At 44.8% G+C, this 22888-nt stretch overlaps 1 protein-coding gene across 1 annotated transcript in view; it reads left to right on the top strand.

Moving 5' to 3' along the window:
• Nucleotides 1-12674: 12674 nt before the first annotated feature.
• MTHFD1 (methylenetetrahydrofolate dehydrogenase, cyclohydrolase and formyltetrahydrofolate synthetase 1) overlaps nt 12675-22888 on the top strand; it is a 40759-nt gene continuing 30545 nt past the window's right edge. The window contains exons 1-2 of the mRNA XM_048307606.1: nt 12675-12808; nt 20811-20895. Of these exons, the coding sequence (XP_048163563.1) occupies nt 12768-12808; nt 20811-20895 (126 nt within the window). The 5' untranslated portion in view covers nt 12675-12767. The remainder of the gene's footprint in view (nt 12809-20810; nt 20896-22888) is intronic.

Here is a 22888-nt window from a genome sequence, read left to right on the forward strand (position 1 = left end):
CACTCAACTCTTTATTTGTTCATTTCTTAGCCTGCCATATGGAAGTATTTGAGATCTGCTAATTCTGGGACATGGGACATGATTTTTTTACTTCAGCATTGTCATGAGCAGTGTTTGCTGCCTGTATCATCAGGAAAACCCCTTTTCCTCCCATCAGAAACATCAGCTCTCACTGGGCACTTAATGTGGGTGTACAAAGTCTTAAGTAAACTCTAGATTAAAAAGTAATCAAGCTGAGTTGAATTTTAGCCTCTTTCCTTGATGATAGCAACCTTGCTGTAACAAATCCCACAAAAGAAAACAAAATAACATTCTGCACTTCTTAAAATACAGTACTGAAAAGGTATGAAGTTTTACAAGAAGCAACTGATAGGAGGTTATGTTGTCCTTTTCACATACTAATTAACTGCTCATTCTGCCCTGTAAAGTTGACTCAGAAAGGCTTTATTGATAGGCAATGCTCAGTGTTTATAAAATAAATTCTGTTTCCTGAGTGGTCAAAGCTTACATTTAGGTTGCACCAAGAAGAAAAACTTCCTAGGAATATTGTCCTGTGGTGGGATTACCACCTGCTCAGGTTTGGCTCAGAGCTTCCTAGCATGAGGTGGGCCTGAGGAGAGGGCACAGTTCAGCATAAGTGGTTCAAGGAGGCAATAGCTGAGTCAAAAGGGGAAAAGCAACAACAATAAAGGAGATGTGAGGGTGGCTAGACGCTGGAATAGGTTGCCCAGGAAGGCTATAGGCTCTGCATCCTCGGCGATCTTCAAAACCCAACTGCACACAGTTCTGGGCAGACTGATCTGGCTGACCCTGCTTGAGTAAAGCAGTTTGACCACAGGTTCTCAAAAGGTGCCTTCCAGCCTCAGCTATTGGCACAACAGCAGAGAGACCAGCTGGATCCAGAGGTCAGGACTGATAAGAAGAAAGACATTATCAAAGCTTGCTAAAATAAGGCCAGGAACTATTGTTACAAAGAGATTATGACATGAATGTCTCTGATGTTCTCAACTGGTGATTCTGGGAATAGATGATTCCTGAAGGGACCACCAGTACCATCAAATTCCTAACGTGTAGCACCCAACTCCACATAAGAAGTGCTAAAAGCTCCAGAATTCACCCTATCTTCCTTAGACAGTATCAGGGAAGCACAGACACTTGAACTATGCCCATGCTTTCTAATTTCTTCACACATGAAGACACTCCCTTTCAGACTTTCCTGATTGTACAGCTATAGGGAGCACTGTAGAAACAGGACATTGGCTCATATTCATATGTTTACCCTTCTAGCCTGGAGTATTCTGACTGACGAAGAAAGAAATATGCAGTAGGCACCTGGGAGAACTGTTCCCATAAAAACCTGGAAAGTACTCCTACTAACAAGGCTTCAAACACCTTAAATTTTAGATTAATGAAAGCACAATGCCAAAGCTGGCAGTTGCTAGAGAAAATTGTCTTCAGATCTTCCATTAACCCAGAGGACTGCAGTGATCAGCACAAAAGACCATGGGCTGGGAGATTTGGTATGGACCTGTTGTATTGGGTTTGAATGGCCTGGTTTTGGTAGCCGGGGTGGCTTCTGTGAGAAGCTGCTAGAAGCTTCCTCCATGTCCAGCAGAGCCAGTCCCTGGCAGCTCCAAGCTGGATGTGCCACTGGCCAAGGCTGGGCCAGTTAGGAATGACGGTAACACCTCTGTGGTAACACATTTGAGAAGAAGAAATAAGTTACTGTGCAGATGTAACTGCAGCCAGAGAAGAGCAGGATGGGAATGTGTGATGGGAACAGCTCTGCAGACACCAAGGTCAGTGCAGAAGGAGGGGCAGGAGCTGCTCCAGGTGCCAGAGCTGGGATTCCCCTGCAGTCCGTGGTGCAGCCCATGGGGAGGCAGCTGTGCCCCTGCAGCCCATGGAGGCCCATGGGGATGCAGAGATCCACCTGCAGCCCCAGGAGGAGACACATGCTGGAACAGGGGGATGTCTGAGAGGAGGCTGTGACCCCGTGGGAGGCCTGTGCTGGAGCAGGGTCCTGGCAGGGACTTGCAGACCCATGGAGAGAGGAGCCCAACTGGAGCAGGTGTCCTGGTAGGATTTGTGACCCTGTGGGGGACCCACGCTGGAGCAGTCCATCCTTGAGGGATTGACCCCATGGAAGAGTGACCCACTCTGGAGCGGTCTGGAGAGAAGTGTTGCCCATGGGATGATCTCACATGAGAGAAGTTCATGGAGACCCGTCTCCCGTGAGAGGGACACCACAATGGAGCAGGGGAAGGACTCCTCTCCTGAAGCAGTGGCAGAATCAACCTATGATAAACAGACCAAAACCCCCATTCCCATCTCTCTGCGCCACTGGTGGGGAGGAGGTAGAGCTGGTAAGGAAAAAAAGGTGGGGGAAGGTGTCTTTAAGGTCTTATACTACCTCTCATTATCCTACTCTGATTTTGTTAGTAATAAATTCAATTCACTAGTTCAAGTCCAGTTTGCCCTTGATGGTATTATTTGGTGAATGATGGTATTTGGTGAGTGATCTCTCTCTGTCCTTATCTCAACTCATGAACCTCCATTACATTTTCTCTCTCCTGTCCAGGTGTGGAGGGGAGTGAAAGAGAGGCTTTGGAGGGTGTCTGGCACCCAGACAGGGTCACCCACTACACCTGTGTAATGCTGTTCACTCACTCTAAGTTCAGCTTTAAGCCCAAATTCGTCTCGCAGTCAAGCTGCCTGGTTTCAAGTCCAAGCTCAAAAGCACATGTTTATCTCATGGTGATACTCGAGACAGTTAGAAAGAAAGCCTGAGCTCATCCAGATGCTCAGCACAGGCTCTGCCACATGTACCCTGCAGTGCAGTTTGGCAGGACACCAGCAGCCCACCAGCCTCCTCCATTCCCTACTTCCCAGGGTTTTCAAGGGATGTCGTATGCCCAGTGCCAAGCAGACAAATTGGCCAATTCTCCTTCATAGAAGTCCTCTGTTATAACATGATATAAATCTTCCAAGTCTAAGCCTGCATCATTGGTAAGATGGGTACTGGTGGGAAACAGCCAGGACAAGGCCAAACTCCATATTCCAACTGTTTTTCCAGCTCATTGAGCAGCACTGGGGCAATTGACAATGGTAAATCACAGAGACTAAAGGAAAGTGTATGTTTGTGTTTGTAAGCAATTTTAGCTTTAACATGGATGTTCTTCCCCTCATAATAATCACACTTAAATAAGAGATAATAAACCTCATACAGAGCTACCAGCATCAGTTCTTATATTTAAAAGGTAACTGTGGAATGCTTCACACTGGGTGCAGTGAGCGGGGAAGGAGTTGTTTGTACCTGCTGAGACACAAGCTGAGGGCTGTGCAGATGCACACACAGTTCCTCATGGCCAGACTCTAGTCTGCAACCACACAGACCCCTGACCTCTCAGGATTCACACCCCTGCGTCACCCTAAAGCTTCCCCATATGCAGCAAGAGAAAGCACCCCAAATTAATCCTTTCCTGTGTGATTACCACCTTACGTTATTGACAGATTGGTCAATTCAATTCCAGCATAGAGTCACTTTAAGCTTGAATTTATGGCTCTTTAGCTGCAGTTGTGAGAGATGTCAATGCCACAGAAGTAGAGAGGCTTCTCCCAACTCTCAGTAATCCAGCCCTGATGTACAGCAGTAGCACAGCTGAATATGCTGAGTTTAAAAGGCTTAACTCTGTTACTGGTGCAAATAAAAAAAGTTATCTACATAAAATCAATTGAAATGTTTATGTTAATAATGCCACTGACAGACTCCTTTTCAACAAAATCTAAGGCCTCAGCCTGGATGGTGTTTTCTCTTTATAGGATAACCAATTATTATTTTTTGTACTTTTCACTCTTAAAATGCCATTAATGTTGCTAACATCAATGGTGACGAACAATAATGTCACACCTCAAGAGAAATCCACTGATAACGGGGTGCAGGCATGATGACACACAAATTTCCTGAACCAAGAGACACAGAATTAACCTCACCAATTTCAACAGCACTTGGATCCAGCTAAGCCAGAATTGCTTGAGAGGGATTTTGGCCAAAAACATATTTCAAAGTGCTTTCCCAAACTAGAAAAGTATTCCTGCACAAACAACAAAAACAGAATCGCCCAGGTTCCATCCAACAAATTCTGGGATACTCCCCTTCTTCCTGCAGAGTTGTGGATCTCCATGGAAAGCAGGAGATGGAACAGTACTGCAGCCACAGCTGGGAAGGTGACATGGGGGCAAAAACCACCCAGCATAGGGCCATGGGTAACAGATGGCTGTAGAAATAAAGGTGTCTTTCTTCCAGTCCATCTTCAAGGCCTGATCCTTTGAACTCAAGGCCATTTTTGGGCACTCAGCATCACTGTGCAGGGTGCAGGCTGTGGGGAGCTCTCTGCTCATTTTTTTTTCCAAGGCTGAAGAAAAAAATAAGAAATTTTCTTCAGAGTCCTAAGTCTCAGCATGCTTTGTGCACCCCTGCCATCCAGAAACACCAACTAGTAAGCACATTTCAAATTAAACAGCTCTAAACCATGGCAGCAACTCAGATCTTACTGCTTACCTATTCCTATACTGACATCCCACCATGAACGTCCACAGGGTCAACGCCTGCACCAGTGTCAATGTTACACTGCAGGAGAGGTCTCAGGGCACAATCTGTTTGTCTTGTTTGTTTGTTATCAGCTGTCTGACTCGTTGCTACAGTATTGTCTTTGCTGATCCTGTATGATCAGTATGGGGACTCAAGCCTCCTTCAGAATCTGCCTGCCAGTCCTACCCTGCTCGGGTGGGCACGAGGGACACCAGTAACACCCCAGCTTGGCACAGCTCCTCTTGGAAGGATTATTAATTTTCTTCTCCAGGCTTCTAGGCCATAAAGAGGAAACACAGGCCAAGCAGACTTCTCCCTCTTGAGCTCACCATATTTCCATTCCACCACAAGTCTACAGGCTCTGAATCTTCCTGTGGGCCCAGGCAGCACCAGCCACTGCCTCTGTCTCAGGAACAGTTTGGAGCACAGGCTTGTCATGTTTTTATCTGCAAAACACTGGGGCTCCAGAGCAGAATTACTACATACACAAGCATCCTCACCAGGGTGCTCAGGCTACAGATGTCAAAATGCAAGCTTCAAAACAATAGAGAGGACCAGAAAGGTCCTTATTGCACTTTTTGCCAGCTATGGCTGACAAAGGACAAAACATTACCACCGCCTTGCAGGATTATTTAAAGGTCTTGGAGACAGGCGTAAAGGATGGACCATTTCATGGCACAGACTTTCTAACGAGATCTCCAGCTGGTTTATGAATCAGAAAGCACGGGGAGAGCTCACAGTAGCAGACGAGAGCAAGCTTTGCTGTTCTTTTGAGAAATCTTTCTCCCAGAGATGTGCAGGACAGGCACTAGAGCTCTGCAGACTTGTGAGGTTAATTCACTGCTTTTCTTCCCTGGTGCAGCTGAGCATGAGGGGAGGGAGACACTCCACAGCTTTAGGGCAAACATTAGCAATGTGTCTCTAAACAATGTGCCTCACATTTATAAAAGGAGCAGTTCTTGGTGTAAATTGCAGACACATTACTCAGATCTTAGGCAAAAGGAAAGGGCAGAAACGTGATCACTATGACTAGAAACTGAAAAACTTGGGGAATACAGAAGTCTGCAGTATAAGGCAAACAAGCTGGGAAATACAGGCACGTGTATATAGGCACATTTATAAATGACTGTGGAACAAGCTTTCACTGAGTTCAATTATGTTCATACTATTCAGATTTTTTAAAAAATGAGATCGTTTAAAAAGATGCACACTTAAGTCTTTCTTTTTAAGTCCTTTCAAACTGTGCTCACACAAAGCGAAACTCAGCTCCAAATACTTCAATTAAGAGACCTTCAAGGAAAAAAAATCTGTTTCATATGTGTGTGGCCATGTGCTTGTATGAACAGTACATCATACAAAGATCTGCTTTTCCAGAGCAGTTCAGTTAGGCCTCTTCCTCCTTTCAACTTTTCAACCTTTCAACTGTAATTCTTTCTAATTACAAAGAGCAGCAATCAAACATGGCCAATGAAAAATAAATACAAATCTTTATTTTTAATGCCAAGAGTCATAGAATCATTAAGGTTGGGAAAAAATAACCTCAAGTCCAGCCACTGACCTTACACTGCCAGATCCACCACTAAATCATACTCTTAAGCTCCATTTATGTCTTTCCAAACACTGCCGGGGATGGTGATTCCAATACTTCCCAGGGCAGATTGCTTCAATGCTTGACTGCCCTTTCAGTGAAGAAATTTTTGCTAATATCCAATCTAAACCTCCCCTGGCACAACTTGAGGCCATTTCCTTGTGACCTGTTGCTTGCTACGTAGAAGAAATTAAAGTCTAATTATGAATAACCCCAAAAGGGAGATAATGAAGCACAGTGGGCAAATGTATCCATATTTCAGAGACAGAAAAAACCATGCATGCATCAAATAAGGGAAAAAATAATTCACTGCAGAGGCAGAGGTGCCTCATCAATGCTTTTACCATTAAAATTAACCAACAGACTCACAGGGTCAAGAGTTGCTATGCAAAAGAAGAACACAAAGATCCTGTCTATTGAGAAAAATTGAGACATTCTATATATTATATAACACAAGGAAAGGATCTATGTCTCTCATGAACCTCTGAGAACAGAAAGCACAGGCTTCAAACAGTTGTACCTAACTTTACCCTATTTCTCCCCCACTTCCATTATCCTGCTTGTCTTAGAAATTCTTTCAGCTGTAACTGGTTGGAGACCAGGAATATCATGTTTGCCCTGTTCCTATAGTCTTCCTTACACATCTACATCTGGTCACTGTCAAGAGCCCTGACCCTGTGCTGGGTTACCTTTTGTCTGATCTGTTACATGCAGTCCTAAGATGTAGAGGCAATTACAGAGAAAGGACATGTAGTGGAATCAAGAATGCTGTAAGTAAAATCACACTGAAAGTACAACTCCTTAAGCCTGTTTCATACTATGAACTGTGTGCACCATCAAACACTGTGTGTGGGTATTAAGAGAAGCACAAAGACTGCATCACCCAAGTTTGAAGTGCAAATGAAGTGCATTTATACCTATTTTTATCTCCAAATATCTCACTTGTTGGAATTATGGTCTGTAGGAAAGCTGGTTTCTTGGACTTCCCCCACCATAGACTTTATAGGATCTTTTCACCCTCCTACTGCAAGAGCAGGATCTGCTTGGCTGAGAGAGTGCCTTGTGAAAGCTCTTGCAGAGATGGCATAGAACTTGCTCTGCAATCTTGCTCTGCCAGGATGTTCTTGCTTGGGCTGGGAGAATGATCTGGGAGGCAGTGTGGATTAAACTGCAATGGAAAGATTGTCTTCTGGACATCCTTCTACCTGCAGCCCTAACACTCACCTTTTCCTCTGCCTGCCTCTGCCTGTGTCAGTGTGTGCAACTCCCTCTACAGTTAGAAAGGTGGAACTGGTATTGGAAGTATTTCTTTGAAAAATGTAGGAAACACTTTTTCATAGTCTTCTAGTGATATTTAGCAGTTGAAAAAAAAAAGGGGGGGGGGGGGGCGGGGGGTGGGAAGTCCTCTGCGGCCACACACTGTTACCTAAAAATTTTTAGCCAAAGAGAATTAGGAGGAGGTGGAAATGTCAAGGTAGTTAATCACAGCTCCATTGCTTCAGTTTGTATTCTGCTTTAGGCAATCAATATTCCCTTCTTTCTCAGCTACCTTATCTGGAAAATGAGGTAATACACAACTCACGGGCAGGTTGGGACAGTGAATTAGGCTGTTGTTTACTGCACGGAGTGCCCCAACATGCTGTAGAAGTATTAGTGAGTATTAGTGTAGAAGTACTAGTGAGAGAGGGAACTACTTAGAAAATGGTTTCTTTGATCTGAATTCCCTCTTAACATCAAAGAGTTGGGACAACCTAAGGCCCACATTTATCAAGCACTCTGGTACTGTTCTCACTGGAATCAAGTGTGACACAGAATTCTTCAAACTGTTACCAAGACCTTCTGTGGGATCCCTAAGAGGTCAATGGGAACTGTTGGATTTCTGTGTGAAGGTAAGTTGATGTTGTTAAGGAAGCTAGCTGGAAGGACAAGAAAAACAGCCAATGGAAAATTCACGCAACTATGTACAAATTTGTGTCATTGGCATAGTAACACAAGTGGAAATTCAGAGATAATCTGAGCTGAATATTGCTGTCTTTAGAGTGACAGATAAACAGTGGTCAATACAAAACCCCTGCATGGTAGGTGATCAGCAAGCTGGAGACAGGGGTCAGGAAAGCATTTCAGAAGTCTGTTACTGTCACTTTGTGGGACACAACCAGCTTTACCTCCCTGCCAGAAATAGCCATGACGAAAGTTCCCTTCACAGGTTTTACAAAAAACCAGTTTCTTGGAGTTAAATCTGTGTTCAGAAGTGATTTGGTTGATTTGTCTGCTTTTGCACTGAAGTAGACAATGAGCACTCCAAGTATCTGTTCTGCTGGTTCAGCCCTTAGACCAGGAGCCCTGAGAAAGCCAGAGGGCAAACACCATCCTAACCCAGGAGAGCTACCTCTGTAGTGACTGTCCAACAGCTGGCTTTGTCACCACCTTCTTATTTCAGTGATGGAACACATGATATGGTTCAACAGATTAGGAGACTACACTTGGGAAACACTTTATGATGGAACAAATCACAGTGCAAGCCATCTACTATTTCATTAACACAGCTTAGCTGTAAGGGCTGTTTCAAAGTGCGTACATGAGATCAATCTCACGCCTTACGTAAGAGTTCAGTCATCCTCTGATCAAAGGCAGAGTGGACCAATAGCATGTGTTTAAATGTGTCACTGTTACCCCGTGACAAAGTTGTGTCTCTCATCATGGTAGATAAAGGTACCTTCTTGGGTAATGTCATACATTGTTCAGAGAGGCGTCTCCAAGCAGGAGAAGTTTCCCATAAATATTTGAAGTATCAAAGTCTAATACTGGTTTTCTGGTGTGCTCCTGAAAACAGGTTTTCTCAAAATCTCTTTTCTGACCAAGGTTTATAAAACTAATCTAACTTTTCTGGTCCTACCCCTTTACTGGAGACAATGTCCTATCCTAGCCATCCCACTTAATAGGTAAAGCAAAGCTTAATGTTCTTTCTCACTTTGATGGTTTGTGGTCAGTTTCTCATGACAAATTACAGGTTCTGGGGCCCTGTGTCATCAGGGGCACAGCTTTTAGCTCACCAGTAACACTGAAAGTCTTTCTGGCATATATTTTGCAGCCTTCGGGGGTTTTTTAAAGAGCAACCTTCATAACTTTTGACATGTTGGGTAAGAGGGGGTGGATGCAAAGGTAAACAGTCACACTGTGGGAGATGCCAAATCAAACCCAGGGATGTTGGCAGCGAGGTGAGTGAGGGAGAACAACTGTGCTGGGCCAACACTCAGAGCAGAGAGAACTCTCTTACACTGGGGCTTCAGCCTATCCTGAAGTAAATGTTTTTATCCTTCTTTATCCTAACAACCATTAGGTAGTAAGTCTGCTTTGGTACTGAATGCATAAAGCATTGATCTTTGCTGTAAACTCTGTAAACATTTTCACGATGTTTGTTTCCTTCCCCACCGTGTTTCTCTGAGAGCTCCTACATGTAAATAGTAGCTTTAACTTTTTTATTGCAATTGCATATGGCTCTGATATGAGCTGAGCAGAAGCTCAACCATTTCTCATCACATAATCCCTTTTCTGTTCCTTTCCCTTTCCTTTTCCAGCATTTTGATCCCAAGATGAAAATTAAGAATAAATGTTAAAGAACATGTTCTTACTTAGAGACATGATGTGCACAACTGAGGAACAATCCCAGCTTGACTGCCACATGAGACAAGTTAGAAATACAAAAGGACTTCCTGCTCTGACAAAAGAAGGTTAGTCTGATTTTCTGGCATAAGTATATTTAAAATTCATTAGTCTGTCCTTCCCAAAAATTAGATTCTGGATCAAAACGAAAGAAATAATAGAAGAAGTTGAAGTTGTTTAGAAGTTCCTTTCCAGCAATAAATTTGGGTAATTTTCAAAGTTTTATCTGTCATCATGATACATTTATTATTCAGGAGCTGGGGCATGTAGAAAAGCAAGGAGGGAGGTTTATTGCTCACACACACATGTATATCATGCAAGTTAGCAGCTCTGGGTAGGAATCTACAGCTCCTGATGGCAATGGTGTCTTCTGCTCACTCTGCAAATAAGGTCACCTGGATATTTTAAAGAAAATAGCTTTCATTTTTTTCTTTCCCTGCCTGATATTTTTATGCTGCAATCCTGAATGTCAGGTCTATTTTTGGCAAAAATTGTTTTTGTGAGCTTATCCAGTTCTTAGATGAAGGAGTTAATCTTTTGTGGGGTTTTTCTCTTAACACTGGGTCGTTTTCCCCTCCAAGAGTTCATTCACGCCTCAGATACAGGCAACAGAAGAAACAACTAAGGCACAGAATTTTAAACAGTCTAGAAAAATCCCTCCTCTTGACCAATTGTGTAATCTTAGTTTTGACTGCAAGTGCCTGTTGCTGCATTCCAGGAAATACAGGGAATACATAATGAAGGGGGAAAAGAAGTTCCTTCCTTTTTGTATTTATTCCTACATTTTTTCATTTAGCAGATAAAAGCCCTAAACTACGATGTTTTCTCTCTTTTCCAAGTCACTCCTGAAGAGAAATTTCTGACCTTTAATCCTACAACTACAACATGTTGTTAACTTAAAGTAGTTTAATCACTCAAGGCAGCAATCTCTACCCTCAACAGAAAAAAAAAAGCAGAAAAAAGCAGAAAAGATGTCACTTTTTAGTGTATGAGAGGAAACACAAAGGAGAAAAACCTTATCCTCAGACAAGTTTTGAACTATGTAGGTTTACATTCCCCTCCTAGAATGCCAAAGAAGCAACCTTAAAGCCTCTGAGCTGCTGAAACAGAAGGGCCTGTATATTTCCCGTATATTTCCTGTATATTTCCTCCAGTTCTGTGCCCTAGGTGGAAGCTGCAAGAGTTGCATTTCTCCCTTCCAAAATCCGAGAGTTCCCCAAATCCCTTTGTGAGCTGATTACATGATGGAAGAGCAGGATTGAAAGTTTTCTCTGCAAAGTCTTTGGAACAGATACTTTATTTTTTCAAACCTATGCACTCTATGTAAAGCAAAAATCTATGTGAAAGCACTTCCCACAGGCCTTTTAAGCCTCAAATTCTCAGCAGGAACATTGCTGTTCTAGCATTCAGTCCTGATCCTCCATAGCTTGATGATTTGCAGTGAAATTATCCCATTTCTTTGCTGTACTGCCAACACATGGCACATGTTGCTGGGTCCCAAAACAGTAAGAGCACTGGTTTACTGGAAGCACAGGAATGTGCTACTATTCCCCAACAGCAATCTAACACTGTGGGGTCAGCCCAGCATCAGTCCCCATTTGCCAGTTCTCTGCCCCAGAACTTTTTACCACCAGTTTCTTGAGTCATGGACCTGCTCTCTAACCATGTGTTAGACATTAGCACGGAACACTGATGAGTTCCTTAACAGTTCTCTGGGTCACAGCATTATCTTGCCTGGGCAAGTCTGCCACAGTGATATTTAACTGCATTTTCCATCCCCAGCTCTGGCTGGATGTTAATCACTCATTTGCCATATGTGTGAGAAAACTACTGACAGCCAACTCTCTGAGAAAGGTCCTAAAACATGTGAACTGGCCTGCAGAGTAAGGAAATGCACTGGTTATGCAAATAACAGTACATGTGGATCCGACAGGAAGCTACACCTTCACCAGTTCTAACGGGATTACTCTGTGCAAATACATCCCTTGATGGCCAATTCTAGGAACCCTTTCTGGCCAGCCAGTGGTTTGGTGACTTTATGTTGAACAAATGTGTTGAAGTGTTGAAAAATAAAATTACTTATTTTTATGCAAAAAAGAATGACGGCTGTTTTACAAGGGCGTGTAGTGATAGGACAAGGGGGAATGGCTTCAAACTGGAAGTCAGTAGATTCAGTAAGGTATTAGGTAGAAATCCTTTACTGTGAGGCTGCTGAGACCCTGGCACAGGTTGCCCACAGAAGCTGTGGCTGCCCCATCCCTGAGAGTGTTCAAGGCCAGCCTGGATGGGGCTCTGAGCAACCGGGCCCGGTGGAAGGTGTCCCTGCCCACGGCTGGAGGTTGAAACGACATGATTTTTTAAGTCCCTTTCAACCCAAACCATTCTGTGATTCCGTGATTCTACTCTTTAACTTCTACTCCTGGCATAACCTCTTACGAGAGCCACAAGACTAGAAACACAGATAATTCTTACACCGATTTGGGATTTTCCTACGCATTCGCCGTGCACAGCCCAGCACCAGCACCCCTCACCCTCAGCTCCCTCCGGGGCTGCCCTTTCCCTCAGCCGGCCCAGCTCTCCGCGGAGCAGGGGCCGGGCGCGCCCGGGAGCGCCGCCTCGAAAGCGCTCTGGAGGCCGCTTTGGCGGCCATTTCGCCGCGCATCTCGACCCCGCTCCCTCCGACTGCAGCCGCGCCGTGCGAGAGACCCGGCACAGCCCCGGCCCCCAGCCCGCGCCGACAGAGCCCTGGGGCGGGGCGGGGCAGGGGCAGCGCTTGCGCGGCGGGGCTGGGGCCGCCGAAAGTTCGGGGCCACGTGGGGCGGGAGTGGGGCGGCCGCGGGGGGAGCGCGTCCCGCAGACGGCCCGGGAGCCCCGCTGCGCTCGGCTGCCGCACGCCCGCCGCACGCCCGCCCTCCGGCCCTCGCCATGGCTCCCGCCGAGATCCTCAGCGGCAAGATTGTCTCCGGGTACGTAGCGGGGCCGCCCTGCCCGCAGCGCTCGCCCGGGTTCCCTCGGGCGGGAAAGTCTGGGAGCCGCGGGGGTTTTACCCTTCGGGAAGGGAGCGCTGTAACCGGGAAGCTGAGGCGTGCCCTGGCGGCCCCCGGGTGTGCTGGCAGCGGGATGGGGCTGCGGGGGGGCTCTGGCTCTGTGGACGAAGCAGGTTTGGAGACACCCTAAAGCTTTTTCACTACGTTGCAGCCAAAGCCCGCTCCTTCCTGGTTGTAAACTGGAAGTTATTAGACGAAGTACAGTATTAAAGGTCTTAAGGAGAATGTAAAGTGCTGTCAGTGCTCCCCAGAAACCAGCGGTGCGTCTGGTGGGGTCTCTTTGGCAGCCCCAGCCCCAGAGAGCACCTGGTGACCGCTCAGCATCGATGAGATGAGAGCCCAGGCAGGTGTGCAGCCGCTGGCTGACCCACAGCTTCTGTGTGTGCAAGCTGGGCTGTTGGGATGCTTTACGAGCAGGAGTTGGGAACATGTGCTTTAGGTATGGGCTCTGTGTTCATCCTGTACAGACATCGATTCTTCCTCTTTAGGGTAAAGTACGTTAATCCACGTGTTGGATAACGCATAGCTGAATGTTCACAGGTGTCTTGCCAAAGCTATTTAAAAGATTTGGGAGACCTTGAAGGAAGAAGTGTTCTCATACTTTTCAGCATTTATTTAGGTGGCAAGTCCTGGGTGTAGGTGAGCTTGTGTTGTGTCTTTTAATTTGCTTGTTTTTCCTGCTGCCCCTCTACATACACATCTCTAAGACAGCCAAATAGATTTCCCTATCCCTGGGGAAAATGGCAGTGTAATGATTTTGTTATATTCTGTGCAAACAGGGTTTGGCTAGGTTGGTTCATTGGGTACCTCCTGTTGATAAAATCAGGGAATTCAGACAGAAAAGGTAAATTTGGAAAGGTATAAAGCAGTCTCAGCAAAGCAGTTAGTCTCTCTCTTAGGTATTGCTGTGTATGACACAGCTACATGTAACCAACAGTGGAACAGTTCTGAAAAGTAGGCCTAATGTGCCTTGAATCTGAATATCCACTAGGAAAGGGTGCTTGCATGTTTTTTACCTGGTAATATTTGGGCCAGTACCACCTGTGTATTGCAGTCTCTCAGTCTTACGTGCTTGATTCCACCTGATCCTTTTGGCAGTGTTGAGCTCAGCACACTCTGCAATGCCTGTCCCTGCTGCTGGTGGGACTTCATGATTTGCCTGTTGCAGTTTTTTTTTCTGTCATAGAAAGTCACCCTGAAGTTCAATAGGTCCTGGAAAGATGCTAGTTTGGGTACAATGATCATTCATGATAAAACTTTCAGCTTCCTTAGCATGGCGGGTTGCATTACTTAATTAATTTTATCGATATAGGGGTGATGTTTTTTTAATTTCTGTTCATTTTCTGTATTACAGAAGCAGCTATAAACTAGCAGTTCTCAGAGGTGGGGACATTCATGATGTGCAGATACCAGGGAAGAGACTTGAGCTTTTAACGGGCACATACAGGAGAAAGGTTTGATTAACTTCTAGCACATCTCTTAAGGTGTTTGGCTGAAGTCTGGCTTCCTGAATCATCAAATCTTGACCTGAAGGAAAAATAATTGCAGTTGTCCAGCTGTCCTTCAGTTGCTGTATTTATGTCCAGTATAGCAGAAGCATCACCTGCTCCACGTGGGCCTTAGGTAATTCTGCCTTTTCCTAGTGGAGTACTTGAAGAAGTCATGAGGAATTTGGCTGTGCACCCTGGAGACACCTGTCCCTTTCTTCCAGACCTCTAGAGAAGTGCAGGTCCAAAGGATTCTCACTATCCAGAGTTCACCTCCAGGCCATGAGTCTGGCGGCAGCAACAGCAGCAGAAGTGATAGGCATGTGGTTTTTCTAGGAATTTTCAACTGAACTGCCTGTTGTAGAATGGGAATGCCCCTGGCTTTACATCAACTGCAAAACCTTTTCAGTTACTATCTTGTAGGGGGTGGATTTTGTTACTTTACCCTTTAATTGAGAAAAATGTTTGTTTGTAAGTCAGTCAAATATTGACAAATGAGGTGAATCAAACAAGTAGTGTTCCAGCTATGTAATGCTGTGTTTCTGTGTGTGTTTTAAATCAAAGCTCATAAGTATTGTGAACTTTCTCCTCCAGCCACCAAGTACTCCTTCCTCAAAATAGATGGAAAAAATACCTAATTCTTAGTCATGGCAGCTATTTAAAAAAAAATCATGTAGATACTGGCATTCTTATTCTTGTGAAACATGTAAAGAGAATAAATACTTTCAGAGAGTTTCTTTACCTCCATAAATAAGGAAAACTTGATGAGGTGATAAAACTAGTTCCCACCTTAGAAAGTCTTGGAAGGCTCAGAAGAGGTACAAAGGAAAATTGACATTTTCAGTGGCTTTGAGTATTACCTGTGAGGATGGAGAGTGTAGTTAGGCTGGGCATGGTTAGGAGAACACAGCAGACATTGTTTTCTGTGTAGGATTTTGACGTTAATGCATCTCTCTCTAAGTCTGCTTCTGTCAGTACAAACAAGAAGCCTGGACAGTGTGTGAAATACATTAAGTATTGGATGAGTTATGCATCAGTCTAAGTTGGCTGGTTACCTCAGGGTGGCTTTCCTCTACTTCTCTGAGTGGCTGTTTAGTAATCCTGCCTTAGATTTTGCTACAATTTAAATTTGCCTCATTGGCAAATGAATTACAAAAGATGAGTTATTGTATAACAGTACAGTAAACAAATGACTAAGGAGAGGAAGAGAAGCAGTGCTTTAAGTATGCATGATATGGCAGGTTGAAGGTAATAAAAATACAGTATTCTCCACCTTTTATTGCTGGTATTCCCTGATGAAAAAACAATCTCTGTGTCTAAAAGAGAGAGAGCAAAACATGGTAGTGGCTCTTCTTTATAGTTTATGTCCACTGCAGTGAGCTGTGTGTTCAGGCTTTACCATCTGAAAGAGCCCAGGTTTGGACACTTCTGGCTTGGCCTGAAGTGGTTGATAGCACCAGGGGTGGACCAACATTTCTGGTCTGGAAGAGTGGCTGATGAGTTGTGATGGCAGGGAAGACTTAACACCCCTCACAGCCCTTAGGGATGGGCCAGGTAGTGCTTTAGGTTTAAAGTGCTCGATAAAATGATGATCAGGCTCAGCTTATAACTGGAGATAACAGTGCAGTAAACAACTCCTCAGCCTTTTCAGTCTGGGCCTTAAATGGTTTTTTATGGAGTTCCTATTGAAACTCCAGGTAAATCTAGTCTGAAGTGGAAAAAATTCCCTATTCTCTGAGCTCCCTTTTACCAGATCCTACCCACCATGTTTCAGGCTTGCACGGGAGGGTCCCACACTGTGGATAGGCTGAGTTAAAGTGAACTGCCAGTGCCACTGGGTGGCCCCAAATATGAGCAAGAACCCCATGTGTTCAGTGCTGTGCAGACACTGAATTTAAAAAAATGGGACCCTGCTCCAAAGACTTGATAAGAGAGGAGAGAACACTGTCTGGTGGACATCAGGGCCACACATCTGTGCACATCAGCACCAGCTTACGGGAAAGGCAAAGAACAAGTGGGGACGGCCATGTCCCCTTTTGGAATGAATAAATCTCGATACCACTCCTTGTGAAGACAAATCATTGTAGATAGGTCTTAAGAGTGTTGTCTGGAGTGCTTGCAGCCGCACAAAGGTGGATTGAGTCCTTTCCTATTGCTCTTGTGTTTCCCTTGATTCAATCACCCAATAGTAGGGTACTGTATGCAGTATCCATTTTGGGAAGCAGACATGATTCGTGTCATAGATGTTGGGAACATGGTATCATAACTCATCTTTGGGGCAAACTCTTCTAAGTTTTAAAGACTCAGCTCTGTGTTAAACTCTGTTGTTCTGTTGTCAGCCATCCACATTTGCGAAGTGCCTCAATTGCTGCCTGTCTCTCAGACCCACCTTGGATTGAAGTTCTGGAAATGATGAAGAAGCATCTAAAAAAGCAGAAATGTCTTCCTGTATTTATCTGGTCTGAAGAGAGCTTATGGAAGTATTCGAGCTGACACAACCAAAAAGGTGGTTAAAAAACCTTGTGAGTGTGGAAGTGGTAGAAAGTAGCAGGCATTTTTCCTAGGAGATAATGACAGTGTGCCAGGAGCATGCAGTGGTGGAGCATGAGACAAGAGGGTGGGAGACTTGTGAACTCATTCCAGCTCTGTTGTCTAAATGATGTCTTCCTGCAACTGGAGCCATCTGTTGAATTGTCAGCAGTGTTCAGATGGTATTTCCCAAGGTATTTCCTATCCCAGTGCCACTTCATTGAGCCAGCCTGTGACTTCCCTCAGGAGAGATTCCTCTGTGCCTCCTTTGGGTACAAGTGGGATGTTCTGTGACAGTTCTTTGCAGCTCCTTCACAGCATTTTAAGATAATGCAGTTGTCCTGGCCTAGGACATGGTGCCACGGTGTTTTGGAGATGGGAAAGCTTGTTTTTCCACATTATGGTGTTGGTCATGGGAGCAACAGGAGGTGAGCAGTGGCAGTGCTGCAGGCTGCTAGGAGGAATGGCTGCAGGGACAGCAACTCTGACCAGGATGGTGCAGGACCTGGGGAGGACCATCAGCCTCATGCAGCCATTTCTGCAGGGCTGCAGCAGGAGCATTTCTGCTGCATGTTTATGAAACCCTTGGGGAATCTGTGATCCAGGCAGTAAAGCCAAACCCTCCTCTTTGGGGACAGGCATCTTCTGGAGCATCACTGTCTCTGAGGAGGTATTTGCCAGGTCCTATGTTTGGCACTGTTTGCATGGACCCTGGACCCTGTTACTCACAGAAGGGACAGAAACACAGCCTGGTGTCATCTTCAGTATGGTGCTGTGTGTGCTCACCAGCTGAGCAGTGTGTGTCCGTAATACCACAGGAGGGTTTGGGGTTCTGCTGACGTGGGAGCCATGTTCTCTCCATTTACAGCAGAGCTGGAGCAGTGTGGTTTGTCCTTTGTTTGAATTTCTGGGAAATTAACTTAATAAATTTAAATTCAGCTCATTGTTGCAGTCTACAGAAAGAAATGCTAACAAGTTCTTTAATCTTTGGAGCTGGCTATTGCACTGTATGCTTAAAACCATGTGCTGTCCTTAACCTGTGTGGACCCTGGACTTTTGTTTGCTGCATGAGTTTGTTTGTGGAAGGGCACGTGGGCACGGGGGGGGCTTAAGAGCCAGAGAGAAGGCTTTTGGAGAAGTGGCCACATAGAATTGCAAATTTTTTGTTTGAAGACTTAAAAAACTTTTTGTAGAGCTAGTAAAAAAGTGTTGATTTATCAATATGAACTTTTATGTTTGGGTAGGCCTGAGGTCCACAATAGAATTTTGCAGGCTGTGTGACTAAATAGCTGCTGGCTTGCAAAGATTATTTTTTATGGTTTTGGTGAGTCTAAGGAGTTAAAACAATGATTTCTTCTTTTTTTCTTGAATTTTCTCTCAAACCTTTGCCCCTGTGGTTTTTGTGGACACGGGAGAGCAGTGGTACCCAACGCTAGGTGGCTGTCTAACAAGTGATTTCTTGATGCAAGGCTCCTAAAGCAAATCAGCACTGACAGCACCACGTTTGTATGCTTGTATTTTACCCTTCTTCTGCTGAAGGGGAAGTGAGCCAGTGCCTAATTACAGAAAACGACAACAGTGTAACGTGTGAATAGTTGTGGCTGCTGGGTGTAAAAGCACCCTGCAGCCCTGCTTCACAGAGGACAGAGGAAATTGGGTGGGCTCATTTCTCTTCAGCTGAGAAGACTGGAATAAAAGTAGTAACTAAACCTGGGGCCCTTTCTAATTGGTTGTCCCTTACGAGGGCTTTGTTGCATCATAAATTATATTATATTTAATACTTGTTTGCATTTCTTTGTGTTTGCTGGCCACAAACCAGTGCTTCCCTTTCATTACTGAGCACCAGAGATTGTTCTCAGACATAGCTCCCTCGAGAGCTGCCCACAGCCCCCACTCACAGCCCACGTGCAGGGGGTTTCTGATGCTCCTTGAGATTGCTGTGTTGTTGTTACAGACTCATGAGCCAGCTCAGGTGCCTTCCCTAGGGGCTTCCAGCTGGAGTGTAAGGAGAGGCAGTTGTAGATTTTGCTACCCAGCAGATGAATTTTTGTCACTTAAGCACAAAGATTTGCTGGGATAAGGTTTTCTATGACACTGTTTTCTGAACTCATCAGCTGGTCTTGATGTCAAGTCTTCTACAGCGGTGACAGCCAAAGGAAAGCTCAGAACTACTGTTTCTTGAGTAAGGCTGAAAGCTGCTGCTTCAACTGTAGCTTGTTAAGAGACTTTGAACCACTTGACCAGATGCAAACACCTATAAATACTCTGAACCCACTCCTCAGGTACAGCAGAGCTCTGACCACGTGATTCAGGATGCAGCAGGAGAGATGCATGATTTGGGATGTAGCTGAAGGCTGTGACTCCCTCTGAGATGAGACTTAAAACAGCCTTAGGGCTGCTTCTAGCTGGGCCAGCTGCAGCTGTCCCCTGGGATCAGTGCTGCTGGGTTGAGAGAGTTGTGTGCTGCTCCCATTTCCCTGTCTTCCTGCCTCTGGCATTTCTAATTTGGAGTTCACAGTTGCAGGGTAGAGCTGCCTCACTGGCTATCTGTTTTCTTGGAGTTTCCCTGTATGCAGGAATCACAGCCTCCCAGCTAGCATCAGCCATGTACTCTGTCCCTGTACCCTTGCTGTTCACATTTTTAATGTGCACCAACAGCACCTCCTCCCATCTGAGAAGTCTGGTTCCACTTGGGAAGACCTGGTGATACTGATTTGAGGATAGATGAGCACAAGGAGACCGTCTGTGTTTTAAACAAAAGGGTGTTTGGTTCAGGGTAGATTTGCTGAGTGTGATGGTAGCACCTTCTCATCCCTGAGAACAGGACACAGGATGGAGATCACATGGAGGACGGACCTGTCAAGCCTCTTGTGTTCTGTGAGGTTTTGCTTACCTGGCATTTGCTTTTGAGTGTCTCTTACATATGCAGTGCAGTGCCACAGCCTCCATCCAGTGCCACGAGCCCATGAGATGGACACAACTGGTCAGTTCTTCTCTCTGAATCCTGACTGCTTCTGGTGAGGAGACAGGGCAGTTGGGCCTGGCACCTTCCCTGCTGAAGGATCATGCCTGTGGGGCCAGAGAGTGGTTGAGAAATTAGAGAGGAGTGCAAGGCTGGAGAGAGGTGGTAACAGTGGCTTTCAAGCTGTCAGTGGCTAATTTCAGTGCTGGGTACTCGTTATTAAAACATTCCATAGTAAACTGGGTATGAGTTCACATGTGAACTAGAACAGCTAATCAGTGCTCTGTTTCAAAGTTATGTTTTTTATAATTGTATCCTTCAACTTGCCTTTACTGAAGAGTTGATCTGAGCTGTGTACCAGGGTTTGGCAACTTTTCCTCCCCTCTGTCCACCTCCCATTTTCCTCCCTGCTCTATCTTTGGGTACCTCCTGCTTGTTTAGTTAGATCCCAGAGTTTTACCATTGTGGATTCATAATCCTTTACCAGGACAGCTTGCTTGTGTGACACTGACAATGGGTGCCTGTGGGATTCAGGTAATTTTAGTACAGCACAGGTGGAAAGAGGATTTTCTTTTTAGAAAGGTGTTTGAAATCCCAGGAGTTTCCATGCCAAATTTTGAACTTTTTTTTTTTACCCTTGTATCCTATGAGACCATGAAGAGGTGTGTGAAGAAGCACAATGTGGACTTTAAAAAAATAAAATTATTTAAATAAGTTGGAAGGAACCTGTTTCCAAAGAGTCTTAGTGATTTATGAACATCAATCTTATTTGGAGATTGCTGGGAGCTGTGTACTCGAGGCATAAGTACGTGTTTGCCAGTCTGCCCATTTGTCACCTTTCCAGCTCCTGACTGTATCAGAACAACTCCATCTCTGTATCAGAATTCAGCCCTGTGATTAACTTCTACCTTATATTTGTTTTCATTTTTTTTCCCCTCTTCAGGCAAGTGAGAGACAGACTAAAGCAGCAAGTTGCTGAGATGGCTGAGAAATTTCCAGGCTTCAGACCAGGACTCGCCATTTTGCAGGTATTGTTTTCTTTAATTACAGCTACAGAAAATATGAGTTGCTTTGCAGTGGTAAGGGCACAGCTGATGAGCTTCATCAAAGCTGCCTTGCAGTTGGTGGCATTTTATAAGGAGCAGAAGCCCTGAATTCTCTGTGGGATGGTAACACGGTCCTGTTATGCCTTTTTGCCAAGCATCAGGGCCCAAAATTTTTTTGGGGTTTTTCAATTGTTTTATTTCTTTTTTCAGACCCTGTTCTCTGTTGGAGTGTTGTGTTTGTGAAATAGTGAAATTAAGCTGCTTGCCTATTAAGAGCAAGAAATGCTTGCAGACACTCTATTCCAAATCTCTACACTTGAGTGAGCCCCGAAGTCTGGCAGCTTTCAGAGGTGTTTGTACCAGAAATCCTCCAGCTGGGATGTTTATTAAGTGATTTGGTCTGCTGTTATGTCAAAATATGGAGAGATAAGAGGGGCAGAGGAGGGGAGGGAACCCAAACAAAACTAAAACTACCTTTGGCCAAGATGACTTTGAGTGCAGGGGATGGAACAACATCCAGTTGCAGAATTGGATATCTCTCAGAAGTAAGTGTTAGGAGTCTACACAGAAATGCTTGCAGAGGTGAAAAGCACTTGTTAGGTACAGGGGTTTGACCTGTGTTTGGCAGAATTTTTTTCCTCTGCAGCTATAAAAAGTGGGAACTCTTTGTGCTTAGGTCAGAAGGTGGCTAGCAGTAGTAAGTGTCATGTAACAGGAAGGAACTGTGTGTCCACAAAGGATTGGGGGAATATAAGTGGCTGCTTAGAGAAGTGACTTCTGTCCTGATTCAGTGTTTTGGGCTCCTGCAGAGCTTTTGGTGCCTGTCTGTGGATTCCAGTGCTAATACCACCATAGCACACAAAGGCCATGCTCCTCTTTGATGCCAGGAACAAATTTGTGCTTGTGTTTTGGGGTTTTTTTTCTGGTTTTCATTTCCATTAGCTTTAAGAAGATTGTCCCTACAGAAAATTTGTCTGTGGGTGCTTAGAAGGAAGGAAGGAGGGTCTTTTATTTAAAATTTAGTAGTGCTTTGATGAAAGCTGCTGGACTGTTGACCTCATAAACTGTCTTCAAAAATTGCTGTCTTGTAGCATTATTGGATCATTTTCATGGTGGGCCTGGATTCAGTCCTGGATTGTCTCAGAGTCCTTTACACGACCTGTTTGGCTGTCTGACACTTTTGTAAGCTGCCAAAGTCTGGGCTTGGGGTTCATCTCTTCCTACTGATATTTGCAGTTATCTATTTTTCAGTGAAGTCAGGACAATGAGCTGTTTCTGATACGTAGCACCCCGCACATTATGTACTCTTTACTTGGGAGGCATCTGGTGTCCTCTGAGCTCAGAGAGTCAGTTAATCTTTGGCTTTTTGTCCTGAAGTCAGTAATTCCTTATTCACACAATATATGTTTGCTGCCATCTCCTGCTTCTCTGTCCTGTATGAGGCAACCCTTTTCCTAAATCCAGCAGACTTTACAGAGAGACAGCCCCTTTATCTATACCTAGGGAGGAAGAACCCCAGTGTGTTCTGGGGGGTCAGGTAATGCAGTCACCCCTGCAGCTTGTAATCTATGTGAGAACCTGGGATAGCTCCCAGGTACCAGGGAACAGGGTTTCAAGAGCTTCCTTATCAGCTTTTCCATATTTGACCCCTATTTTTTTAAGGTTAGAAGGAGTATTACCTTTAACAAAACATACTGGATGATGCAAGTCGTCTCCTGAAATGCAGCTGTACTGTAAGCACCCAATACTGCCCAAAACTGCAGGCATTTGTTCCACTTGCTGATTTCTCTTTGTGCATCACTTTGTCCTTGTTTTGTTTTTTGTTTGGCAGGAAAATTCTCAAGTTTCAAAACAGCAGTGGAAGAAATGTCTGCATCAAAGCACACGTGCATAAAATTAAGATTCCTGGGTATCAAAGAGGCCCAACTTTTCTGAAAGCAGTAATCAGATAATTGAATGTTATCAGCACCTGCTG

This window comes from Corvus hawaiiensis, chromosome 6, assembly GCF_020740725.1.
Source record: "Corvus hawaiiensis isolate bCorHaw1 chromosome 6, bCorHaw1.pri.cur, whole genome shotgun sequence".
Lineage (NCBI taxonomy): Eukaryota > Metazoa > Chordata > Aves > Passeriformes > Corvidae > Corvus > Corvus hawaiiensis.